This window comes from Panthera pardus, unplaced genomic scaffold (genome assembly GCF_024362965.1).
Source record: "Panthera pardus isolate Hobbes unplaced genomic scaffold, ASM2436296v1 HiC_scaffold_10, whole genome shotgun sequence".
NCBI lineage: Eukaryota > Metazoa > Chordata > Mammalia > Carnivora > Felidae > Panthera > Panthera pardus.
The window spans coordinates 4,359,931-4,372,107 of NW_026526655.1; the positions used below are offsets into that span (position 1 = coordinate 4,359,931).

At 50.7% G+C, this 12,177-nt stretch overlaps 1 protein-coding gene across 1 annotated transcript in view; it reads left to right on the forward strand.

Annotated features, from left to right (window-relative positions):
* The first annotated feature begins 6,210 nt into the window (after positions 1-6,210).
* IQCA1 (IQ motif containing with AAA domain 1) overlaps positions 6,211-12,177 on the forward strand; it is a 154,361-nt gene continuing 148,394 nt past the window's right edge. Inside the window, exon 1 of the mRNA XM_053903354.1 lies at positions 6,211-7,128. Within this exon, the coding sequence (XP_053759329.1) occupies positions 7,118-7,128 (11 nt within the window). The 5' untranslated portion in view covers positions 6,211-7,117. The remainder of the gene's footprint in view (positions 7,129-12,177) is intronic.

Sequence of the window (12,177 nt, forward strand, 5' to 3'; positions counted from 1 at the left end):
ACTCATCAGGGAAAAAGAGAAAACATAAACTGAAACTATTATGAATGGCAAAAGAAATATCATCACCAATCACACAGGTATTAAAAGGATGGTAAAGGAATATCACAACCAACTTACTATCATAAGTTCCACAAGTTACATAAAATGATCAGGTAGCCTGAACCACACAGCTTCCAAAACTAAGAAGAAATGGAAAACCCAGATAGCACTATATCTATTAGAGACATTGAGTTCTTAATTTTAAAAACCTTCTCACAAAGACAACCTCGGGTCCAGATCATGTCCAGCAAACCTTTCAGAAAGAAATAACAACCACCCTATGCAAACTTTTTAAAAAATACAGGAAAAAAAGGGAACATTCCCCAACTTATTTTATGAAGCTAAGATTACCATGAGAGCAAAATCTCACACGGCTGTCAAAGAAAATCACAGACTCCTATCCTTCATGAATGCAGGTGCAAACCTCCTCAACAATATCTTATATATAAAGTGTAGCAGGTGCATGATAAGGACAACCCATCAGGTGGGGTTTCTCCCAGCTATGCATTCAAAACTCAAACAATGTACTTCCCTACATTAACAGAATAAAGGGGAAAATCATATGATCCTATCAAAGACTCCAAAAACATCAGCAAAGTTCAACACCCTTTCAGAAAGACACCCATGCTTATCCAGACACTGGATTCATGAGAAAGGTACCACAGAAGAGCAGGGGGAAAGGTGGTCTTCTTGTGAACAGGGCTGGTAGATTTGGAAGTTCCTACAGGAAAAAAAAAAACAAAAAACAAGATTTAATCTCTATTTCACACTTCATGGAAAAACTAATTCTTTTTTTAAATTTTTTAATGATATATTATATCATTTTTGAGACAGAGACAGAGATAGAGCATGAGTGTGGGAGGGGCAGAGAGAGGGAGACACAGAATCCGAAGCAGGCTCCAGGTTCCGGGCACAGATCCTGACACGGGGCTCAAACCCACGAACCGTGAGATCATGACCTGAGCTGCACTCGGATGCTTAATCAACCGACTGAGCTACCCAGGCGCCCCAAAACACTAATTCTACATAAATTATAGATCTAAATGTGAAAAGTAAGACAGTACAGCTTCGGGAAGACAACACAGAAACACAGAGGAATATTTCATCACCTTGAAGTAGGCAAAAACAAATTCTTAAACAGAACACAAAAAAATCACTAATCATAGAGAAACAGATGGATATGTTAGGCTTTATTAAAATTAGGAGATGCTATTCACCAGAAGACATCATTAAGAGAGAGAAAAAGCAAACCATGTGGTGACAGGAGCTATTCTCAATAAATATATTAAACGTGGGCTGATGTCAGAATGTGCAAATATCTTCTAAAAATGGGTAAGGAAAAGACAGGAATTCTAGTGAAAGTTTGCTCAGTGATTTCCACGGGTGCTTCATGAAAACACAACAGAGGATATCCAAAGGGCCAGACGGGCACGTGAGAAGGTTCTCGGCACCGTGACCCATCCGAGAAATGCCAATCACAAACACAAGGAGATGACAACACCACGATTTCAAAGAAAAAAGACAGGAAATTCCAAGTGTTGGTAAGTGTGTGGAACAACAAAAACTGCCACTCGGAAAACTGGAGATCTCGCTCTCGCTCTCCCTCTCCCTCTCCTCTCTCTCTCTCTTCCTCAGGAGAACTTTACAAAGTCTTCCTTTATAAGGGAGAAGTACTCATTGGGGTCAGTCGGGTAATGCTTGCCTGTGGGGAAACGACACAGGATGCGATTAGGAAGGGCACAGAGCACTTGGGGGATCCTGCTCGTCTGTGTCTCGGTCGATGTACTTATGAGTGTTTGCAGACTGGGAAAACTCCTCGAGCAGTAGGCTGGAGAGCTGCGTCCTCTTCTGCACTGACTGTAATAAAAGGTAATTTTATTTTAAGTTTATCTATTTATTTTGAGAGAGAGAGAGAACAAGCTCGTGAGCAGGCCAGGGGCAGAGAGAGAGGGAGAGAGGGGATCCCAAGCAGGCTCTGCGCTCTCAGCGCAGAGCCCGACGCCGGGCTCGAACCTCGGAACCGCGAGATCGTGACCTGAGCAGAAGTCGGACGCTTCACCGACGGAACCACCCGGGGGGCCCATCAACATAGCTCTTACTATGTTCATCTGCATTTCGTGTGTCAGACAACTAAAAAGTCTGCAATCGTATCCACAGCGTAGAAACGCAGAAGTCAGCAACCCGCTGGGAAGACAGGAGGCAGGCACGTGACCAGGATGGCTTTACCGCTTAAGGCTTAGCCCAGCATCAACAGGCTGCACTGGGTATTTGAACCAGGAAGACGCCCCGTGGGGTCTGCGACGAGCCCATGCCGAGTGCCGTGAGGTCCCTGGCACCCTGCCCTGCTACAGGGCAGCACCGCTTCTCAGAGGTGTGGCATTTGTAGGGAGCAGGGATAAACAAAGGAGCAGCAGAGAAACGGCTGGAAGACAGACGGGGTTCGAACGCGCCCGTGAACGTCTCACTAGGCTTCTGCCTGATTTCTTTAAACAGAGATTCTATTCCTATTAAGTCCGGCCATGGACTACGATAAATGAGCAGATTAAGTATTTTCTCTGCTGTTAAGCTGCATCTTACTGATGCATTCAGGGCCCCTGGCAATTTAAGTCTCGAAACACCTCTCATTAATGTTATCGCTTTTGTTTTATGCGCCATGCGGCTTTTAATTGCAATTAGCTTTCTACCCTGGGTATCAAGAGCTATTGTTTTGCTAGGAACATTGTGAAAATCACACAAGAGGAGGGAAACGGTTTGAGAGTCAAACAGAAACACAACAAAACAAAGCAAATTGGACGGGCACGTGCTAGTTATTCGGAAGTAGGATCAGTCATTTCTGAGGCAGTTTTAAGACTGAATTTATCAATGGCTTGTGGGAATCATGTTCATTTTAAAAGACAGCAGGTGTTAAAACAATGAGGAGTGACCTCCTTTGCACCTGGGTTACAAAAGCTGCCTCAATGTTTGTGGGAAAAAAAAACCCAGGATAATAACAATAATAATAATAAAAAACATCCTGTCTTTGGCTAGTTCCTTTTCATTTTTTTCTCACGCTGGACAGTTTTATTTATAGATAACACAGCAGCTTATAAGAAGCACACACACACACACACACACACACACACACACACACACTCATTTCCCAGGGGAAGTGATGCTTATTTGACGTAAAATAACTTTGCTGTTTGTATCATTAGTCTGAATTCCATCCAGACCATAACGCTCGGATTACTAACATCCATTTTAAATCTGTTTCCTAGCATATGCTCAACAAAATTCATCAAATAAGACTCATTTCCAGTCCGATATCCTTTGATATGTTATTGTGATAGACTGGAGAGAAGCCAAGTTTCACAACCAAATGCTCTGCTGTTCGGGCACGTAGATTTCAGCTGCAGGGTCGAGTGTGTACCTATCACTGGCATTAAGCCAATATCTCTGCGACGCGCACCCCACGGAAAAACCTGCATGCACCAGATCCTTGACATCTGGGATTCCTCCCACGATCACCGCAAACCCCCAAATCAGGAATGCTGCTAATTGAGATGTGGATTTTGAGCGGAAACCTTGGCAACCCCAGCAGCTTAAGGGATTAGCTGCCACGTAACAGCAGGTGGGTCCTAACGTGCGCCAAGTGCCCTGCATCCATTATTCATTGAATTCTTACAATAATCCTTTGAGGTAAGGAGAATTGCCCCTGTTGTAAGTTGTAACACGTCGCTGACATCGGACGTTGGTCAGGAGGAGTCAAGAGTGTAAATGGCGGGTCTTGGGACACCAGGGGTCTGCCAACATTTACTTTCAGAACCATGATCGGAAGAAATGAGTACTCTGTTCCCTTCCAGTTCTGTATGCAAACGTAAAAGGGTCCCTGTGCCACCCATTAGCTTTTGTGCAGACATAACATCAGATGTAAAAGGGGGCATGTCACGGCAGAGGGTTTGGCATCTGACAGGTTAAAATATGCCTCTTAGGAGGAATGACATTTTATGCTTAGAAGCCTAGAAAACGTGTCTTACATTTGAGAGAAGTCCTTCCAATGCACTTTGAACCCTACACCTTTCCATCCTCATCTGTCCTGCCTTCGCCGCCTGCGGACCCGCGGGTCTCCCCAGACACCTACGGGAGCTGACCCAGAGGCCGGCGCTTCCTGTCCCCCAGCCTTGAAGTCGCACCCCGCGTAAACGCATCGTTGGGGGACTCCTCTACCTGAGCCCGTGAGGAAACGACAGCTATCAGCACGCGGCAGCATAAAACCACTCAAGGAGCCACACCACGCTCTGAGGACGTGGGGGGTGTGATGAGCAGCATCCCCAGGCGGGGCGGCCGGGGGACTTTCAGGAAATCTGGAACTGGACCCAGGAGGGTCCCGGGACCCGGGACAACAAGCCTGCACGTCCCGGTGGCCCCTCTGGGGCTGCTGTCCTGCCTCGTCTTCCTCACTAAGCCGTGCCAGCAGTCACCCTTGGCTGCTGCAGCTCATGGTGTCTCGGTGCCCTCTGCTCCCGTCTCGCAGGTGCCCCCCCACGTGAAGCAGCCCAAAGCCGCCTCCCATTCTGCCAGCAGCCCGGCCTCCCTGCCCATCACCGGCACTGGGCCTTCAGGGTCATCTCTGATTTTCCCTCCACGCCACACCACGCCTCCTGTGAATGACACTTTCTCAGCACTTGGTCTCAGTACATGGTCTCCTCCGCTCTCGGCCACCTGCTCAAAACGCCCAGGTCCTAATTCGTGTACACGTGACATAAAACTTGCCGTTTTAAGCGTGCGGTTGGATGCCATGGACCATGTCCACAATGCCGCGGGGCCACCGGCACTATTTCCAAGATTTCCCATCACCCCCACCGGAAGCTCCACACCCATGAGGCACTGACACCCCCACGCCCTCCCTCCCCCGGCCCCTGCTCACCTCGAACCTACCTCTGTCTCTGTAAATTTGCCACAATAGGGATGTCATGCGAAGGGACGCCACGCAGGATCTGTCCTTTGGTACCCGGCCTGTCTCCCTTCGCCTGAGGTCTTCAGGGTTCCTCCACGTGGCTGCGGGTGTTGGCCACTCATGCCTTCGTGTGGCTGAGTGTTACTCCAGAGGACGGACACGCCGCCCAGTCTATTTCTTGGTCTTTCTAATTTGGTTTCTCTGGTGGGTGTTTCTGATTTTCATTTCGTTGCCTTAGCTGTAGAATCCTTCTCTTCTCATTGTGCCATTTCATCATTTCTTTCAGCCCTTATTCTCTTCAGCTAATGGTCATATTAATTTGTTCTAGAACCTGGGACACATGTGACGGATTTTCTTCTCTTTGCTTACATTTTCTTCCGGGCTAGGTTCTTCATCTGTCTCGCCCACACTGTAATTCTTTTTTTATTGCTTCCCCTGTTACGAAAGCCTTCAGCTTGGGTAGTGGACTTACTGCTTCCGTCTTGTTCATGTTAAAATGGATTGCTCTTTGTAAAACCTTCTATTTGTTCAAATATGTGAACGGATTTTCCTCGGCTGCTTTCTCACTGTACCTGAACAAGTTTGAGAGCTGGAAGATTGCATTTTTACCCATGTTTCCATGACCTGTATGTATATACAGTGAGGACTAGGGCTGGCCCCCTGGCTGTGTGCAAGAGTGCGATTCTGCTAAACTCCTGCCCCCACCCTTGTTAGAAGCCTACCCAGTGCCTGTGACAAAAATGTCCTTGGACTTTGAATCTCTGCCTCAACTCGGTGCAAAGGCCTAGAAAGTGGCAAGCCCTAGTGCTTTTTCCCAGCTCTGGTCGGGTCCTGGGGCAGCAGGGGCCGCTTTCTATTCACAATAGTTTTGTCTCCCCTGCGTTTCCCTGGTGGTTTGCTTCTGTGCTCACCCTCCCGCTCGGTGGAGTCACCAAAAATTCGTGGTATTTTGTCTACTTGGTTTCCTTCCCTGGTAGGGATTTGTGCGGAATGGGAATGAGATTCAGATGCCGTGATCGGCAGCGGGCTTCTAGTTCACTGAGTACCGTTTTTGACATTTGTAGCACAAAGCTGTACTTAAGTTTTTAGTTCTTTCTTTCTTTTGCTGATTTATGCGACTCTTTTGTTCACTTCATTAGCGATGGTGGGAGCCAGGTTCTGTGATCCAGACTCAGGCTGTTATTTTTTAGGTGGGTATCTTCTCCAGGCTCTCGGCGCCGCGTTGGTCCTGAATATATTCCTGCAGGGACTGCGGGTTCTAGAATTTGCAAATAAATCTCAATAGTTCCGAAAGAAGAAGGAAGAAGGGCAATGAACGCAGACCCTCATGGCGACTTGCTCTTAACTAACATCCACACAGCATTTTCCATTTACAACACACTAGCTCCTCGCCTCGTTTTCATCCCGTCCCAGAAGGACGGGACTGCTTGTCCTGTATCCCCAGAACCTAAGTCTGCGCTTGGCCCAGAGAAGCCCAGTAAAGGTTGGAACAAATGAACGGCTGTTATCCCATTTTACAGATGGGAGACTGAGGCTACAATCAAGGACCTGGTCCAAGGCCACATATCTGAAGGTGGATGAAAACGGGGCAAACAGGAAAGCGGGAAGACGACGCGGAGGACGACGAGCCGGTGGGAGGCACCCGGGGTGGCCCCCGGGGGCAGGTCCCCAGCGGTGCCCTCCGGGAGCCCCGCCTCCCTAGCGGGCGGCACCTCCCCTCCGCGGGACCAGCGTCCCTCGGCGCCCCTGCGCGGTTGCCACGGAAACCAGGCAGCAGCGCAGGCGCCTGGAGCTCAGGGGGCGGGGCGCGCGCCGGGCCGGAGTGAGCAGGCACTGCGCATGCGCAGCGTCTCGGTTGCTAGGTTCCGCCTCGCGTCGCGTCGAGTGGCTACGGTAAGGTCCCGGAGCCTCGGGGTGGCGACGGGAACGTTCGAATCCCCCTCGGTGCCTGCGCGTATCTGCAGGTTGTCGCCTTTTCCTGCCCAAAGTGAGAGGATCTCTCCGATCGCTGTCCCCCCTGCTCCGGAAGGACCTCTCCGTGGACGCCCCTGGCGGTGTCCCGACCCCTGCTAGCCGGCCGCCCCTCGGAGGGACAAGGAAGAGCTTCCAGGCGGGCGAGGGAAAGAGGGAAAGTAGCCAGCCATGTCGAACGCGTAAGTTATGGGCTGCCGGCTTAGAGGCATGGGGTGGGCTTCTTCAGACGGAAGGATAGCTTGTTCTGCTTCTTTTCTTTTTTTCTTTTCTTCTCTCTCCCACCCTCCTTCTTATATTGCACCAAACATGGGCCCAGTATAGAGTGTCCGCTTCTTGGGGACACGGAAGGCCATCCACTGAGGTGTCCCTCCTCCCGGGCCCACCACCCTCTCCGCCCATGAAGATGCGCCCCCGGAAGCCCGTTGCTCGTGTCTGCTAAGCCCTCGCCGCTGTATTTTCGAGGAAGCAGTACCTTCAGTAGGTTCGGTACTTGGCCTGCTTTTCCCTTGACCTTGCTCAGTAGTAAATGGATTGCTTTGTGAAAACACGCGGGGCCCATATTAAGTCAGGAAAGGAGTTACGGAAGCTTTGTGGTACCACATTGTTCACCACACCCCTACCATGTAGGACTTGTTACTGTTGTTGGTTTTTTGTTTTTTGTTTTTTTCCCGTTTTACAGCTGAAGAAGCAGGCACAAATAGACAAGTAGTTCATACACAGCGCGTCCACGACGCCAGGCCGGGGTCCGTCGCTCAAGCGTGCATGCTTGCTATTTCTTTTTTTTTTTTTTTTAATGTTTATTTTTGAGACAGAGAGAGACAGAGCATGAATGGGGGAGGGTCAGAGAGAGAGGGAGACACAGAATCTGAAACAGGCTCCAGGCTCCGAGCTGTCAGCACAGAGCCCGACGCGGGGCTCGAACTCACGGACCGCGAGATCATAACCTGAGCCGAAGTCGGACGCCCAACCGACTGAGCCACCCAGGCGCCCCAATGCTTGCTATTTCTAACCCTGTTTTTAGGTGAGAAAACCAGAGCAGAGAGGCCAAGGGCCTGCTGAGATGTTGCGGGTGGGGAAGGTCAGGGGCTCTGTCGTGCAGGTGTTGAGTTTGAAGAGCCAGTTGGACACACACAGAGGTCAAGTAGGCCATTGGAGGGTCAAGCCTCGAGTTCAGGAGAGAGGTCTGCGTGTGAAATAGAAGCTCGACAGGTGTTGGTATGTACATGGGCTTTATTAACACGGAATGAGGGTAGACAAAGAGAGAGAGGGGTCTGAGGACGAAGCCTTGAGCTTTGAATCATCGGTGGCAAGAGACTGGGGACCAGATACCAGCAAAGGGATCGAAGGTGTGATCAGTGAGGAAGAAGCAAACTCGCGGGGCCCCGGAAGCCAGGTGAACGAGAAGTAATGTTTCTCCCAGAGCCGGGAGTGACAGACTCAGACACTGCTGAGGACAGTCAGAGGAGAACCGAAAAGGACCATCCATTTAGCAGCGGGGGGTCAGGTGGTACCCTTGACCCTCAGTGGGGATGCGGCAGGGAGGTGGCCGGGAGTGGGAGGGGGAGACATTGTAGACAGTGAGCACCGCCAACTTTTTGAAGGAGTTTTGCTTTAAGGGGCGGCGGGGTGGTTGAGCGTCTGACTTGGGCTCAGGGCATGATCTCGCGGTTCGTGTGTTCGAGCCCTGCGTCGGGCTCTGTGCTGGTAGCTGGGAGCCTGGAGCCTGCATCAGGTTCTGTGTCTCCCTCTCTCTCTCTCTGCCCTTCCCCTGCTCATTCTCTGCCTCTCTCTCTCTCTCTCTTTCTCTCTCTCTCTCTCTCTCTCAAAAACAAATAAACATTTAAAAAAATGTTTTGCTATAAGCTGGTGAAAGGCTGTGGGGCCTGGAGAAGGGAGAAGTGGGGTGATGTTAGTGGGGGGGCATGAGCCCCAGCGGGTGGCCTAAGGTCCTGGCCTCCAGGGACGCGTTGTTACTTATCCCAGGGAAGTGAGGAGGGTAGAGTCTGTCCGCAAATGCTGTTCTCGGGGCAGGCGTCTTGTGGGGGCCTGGAAAAATGGTGTAGGTGGCAGACAGACGATGGAGACACTGAGGGGCCGTGGTAATACCACCTGATGAAATGAGGTTCAAAGCTAGGGAGTGGGGTGGTGGGAGCAACGGGGCGAATGGCCCAGACGTGGCAGTGAGGAGCAGGGACCTTGACCCTGTGTCCCCACTGTGGTTAGAGGAGCCTCTCTTTGTGAAGGCTGCAGGGGAGGACAGCTGAGCCCCCCTTAAGCAAGAAAGCCGAGGGAATGTCCTGGAAAGAGGACAAACAGCTAGAAGAACTTGAAGACTCACCCTGAATAAAATATTTGGGGGAGAACGGCCAATTTTACAAGCTTTAGATTTTCCATGGAAGTACGCGGTAGGTCTGAATGGTCAAGTCTTCCCCTCCCCCACCCACCCAGTCACAGAAAAACTGCCAAAATCTAGAAATAACAATCTGCTCGTTATCAACTGGCGTATCGTGTTCTCCACCCACGATCCTCCTGACCTCAAGATCTGTAATATTTCTTGGTCATACGCTCAACCCTGAAACCAGTCATGTACTTAAAATTCTACGCAGTCTCACGGATAAAATGCCACCTTCTCTTTACAAGGCGCGTGTTAGGCTTTCAAGAACGCTTTCACATCTGTTATCCTGTCCCACAGCAATCCCTGGGGGCATCCAGAGAGGAAGCATTGTTACCCAGATTTGCCACTTGGGAGGTTCAGTGACCAGCCCCAGACCAGCTACCCCAGGAGAAAGATTCTGATTCTAAACATGGGGCGCTTTTACCTTTAAAACCCCCCTTGCCATGACCAAGGAAACTAAAAACACAGGTCCACACAAACACGGGTGCAGGAATGCCCTTAGCGGCATCATCCGCAATAATGAAAAGACAGAAACAGCCCCTGTGTCCCTCCCCTGCAGAATGGGCCAGCAGAGTGGGGTGTGTGTATGCCTGGAACGTATTTGGCAAACAGGAAGGAGGTCTTGATACCACGTGAAAGCACCTGTGAACTTGGCAAACGTTGTGCTGAGTGAAAGGACCCAGTCGGCAAGGGCCCCCTCCTGTGTGGGTCCTTACCTGAAGTGCCCACCGCCATAGGCGAATAGAGACCAAAGCTAGATTAATGGTTGCCCGGGGCTAGGAGGAGGCGGGCTGGGGGTGACAGCGAGTGGGTACGGGGTTCCTCTCGGAGATGCAAATGTTCTCAGGGCACCTGGGTCGCTCTGTCGCTTAAGTGTCTGACTCTTGGTTTCCGCTCAGGTCATGATCTCACGGCTTCGTGGGTTCGAGCCCCATGTTGGGCTCTGTGCTGACGGTGCAGAGCCTGCTCGGGATTCTCCCTCCCCCCTTTCTCTCTCTGCCCCTCCCCTGCTCGCGCTGTCTCTGTCTCTCTCAAAATAAATAAATAGACTTAAAAAAAATGCTCTCAAATTAGAGGTGTTGGTTGTGAATACACAAAAACCACTGATGTGTGCACTTTTAAGGGATAAATTCACAGCACATGAATTGTAGTTCGCTGATGTTGTAATTTAAAAACTCATCTTGGGGCGCCTGGGTGGCTCAGTCGGTTGAGCATCCGACTTTGGCTCAGGTCATGATCTCACGGTCCGTGAGTTCAAGCCCCGCATCGGGCTCTGTGCTGACAGCTCGGAGCCTGGAGCCTGCTTCGGATTCTGTGTCTCCCTCTCTCTCTGCCCCACCCCTGCTCATGCTCTGTCTCTCACTCTCAAAAATAAACATTAAAAAAAGAATTAAAAAACAAAATCATCTTGCCACATCCCTTGTCTCACACGATGTTGCCCGGGCACTGGTTCAGCGGAAGGATGCGGGGACTGGGGCGGCGAGGCGGCATAGGTCTCCAGGGGACGTGGGGGGTCTCCAGGCTGGCCTGGCCAAGGCACCGTGGCCGGGCTGCTGGCAGTCCAGAGAGTGGCCGGGCTGTGACCAGTGGGCACACGTCGAGGAACATCAGGACAGCAGGGAGACTGGAGGGCAGTGAAGCGAAGGTCGGTCTCCAGAGAAAAGGCTGACAGTGCGGAGGTTGGCCTGCTCACACGGCTACTTAATGTTTGCCATCAACCAATGACCTCTGCCTGGTCTTTCTAGCCAAGATCACGCAGCAGGTGAGGGAGGAAGAGGCTGCCGCCCAAAAGGCAGGACTTGAAAGGCTGAAGCCACAAGGAGAATCTGCGGCCCAGAGCTCCAGTGATGGGTCCGCCCAGCCATGGCCTTGGAGGCGTTTCTGCTTCCTTGACCCTGGATGGAAGCCAGTGAGTGAGCTAGGGCAGCGAGGCCTCCCCGGGCTGGGTCTGTCCCAAAGCAGGGTCCAGGCTTTCTTAAATTCTAGTTGTGTTCTGCCATTAATCTGGGCGTCTTACCCCAGTGGAAGTCCCCCCTTCACGTCCCTTGCTCACGACGGGTTGGGTCTTCGTGGGATCCAGGTCACCCCACCTGCACCCCACGGAGGCAGCCTCCCCGGAGCGTTGCACAACCTTGGTGCTGACTGGTGTGGTAAGCGCTTTGAAGTCTGATAAGCGCCCCTTATCTTTTATTGATGACCCCGCCCCCCCCCCCCCCCCCCATTTAGAAATCTCAACTGGCTTCATTTGTAGAGCCTCCAGGATCTTATCCCCAAATTCTTGGTAATATTAAATCTGCTTGTCAGTCTCAGGAGTCTGCTTTCTTTTCGTCCGGTCTCTCCTGCCTTCTGCCCCTTCTGATCCTCTGCAGCTAGCGTTCCAGAATTTTCTTCAGTGACATTGTGGGGCTCCCACCATATTCATTTTTAGATGTTTCATCAGTACTGGGAGCGAGGTCTCGTTTTTCCTGCTTTTCTCCGCATTTAGTTTTTGTGGCTTTCGCCAAAAAGCTTTGCTGTACCAGTTGACTTCTTATATTTGTTACCAACCTCCTTGCATTTTGCAGCTGTGTCATTTACAAGCAGTTTCTTAAATCTTTTGTATTAATTAATCCCTTTTCATTCCGCTTCGTCCTTTTTGACTCCTGCCTTCCAGATTTCTAGTATGTCTCCTGAAAATACTTTTGGTCTCTGGTGTTCAGCGTCTTGAGGGGCTGACAGCATCTGTTCTCTGGGTATGTGGACAGTATTCTGCATCAGGCGTATGCCGTAAATTAAATTTATTGAGCATTTTCTTGGCATCTGTGGAAACAATCTTCGGTCTGTAGTGTTCTGT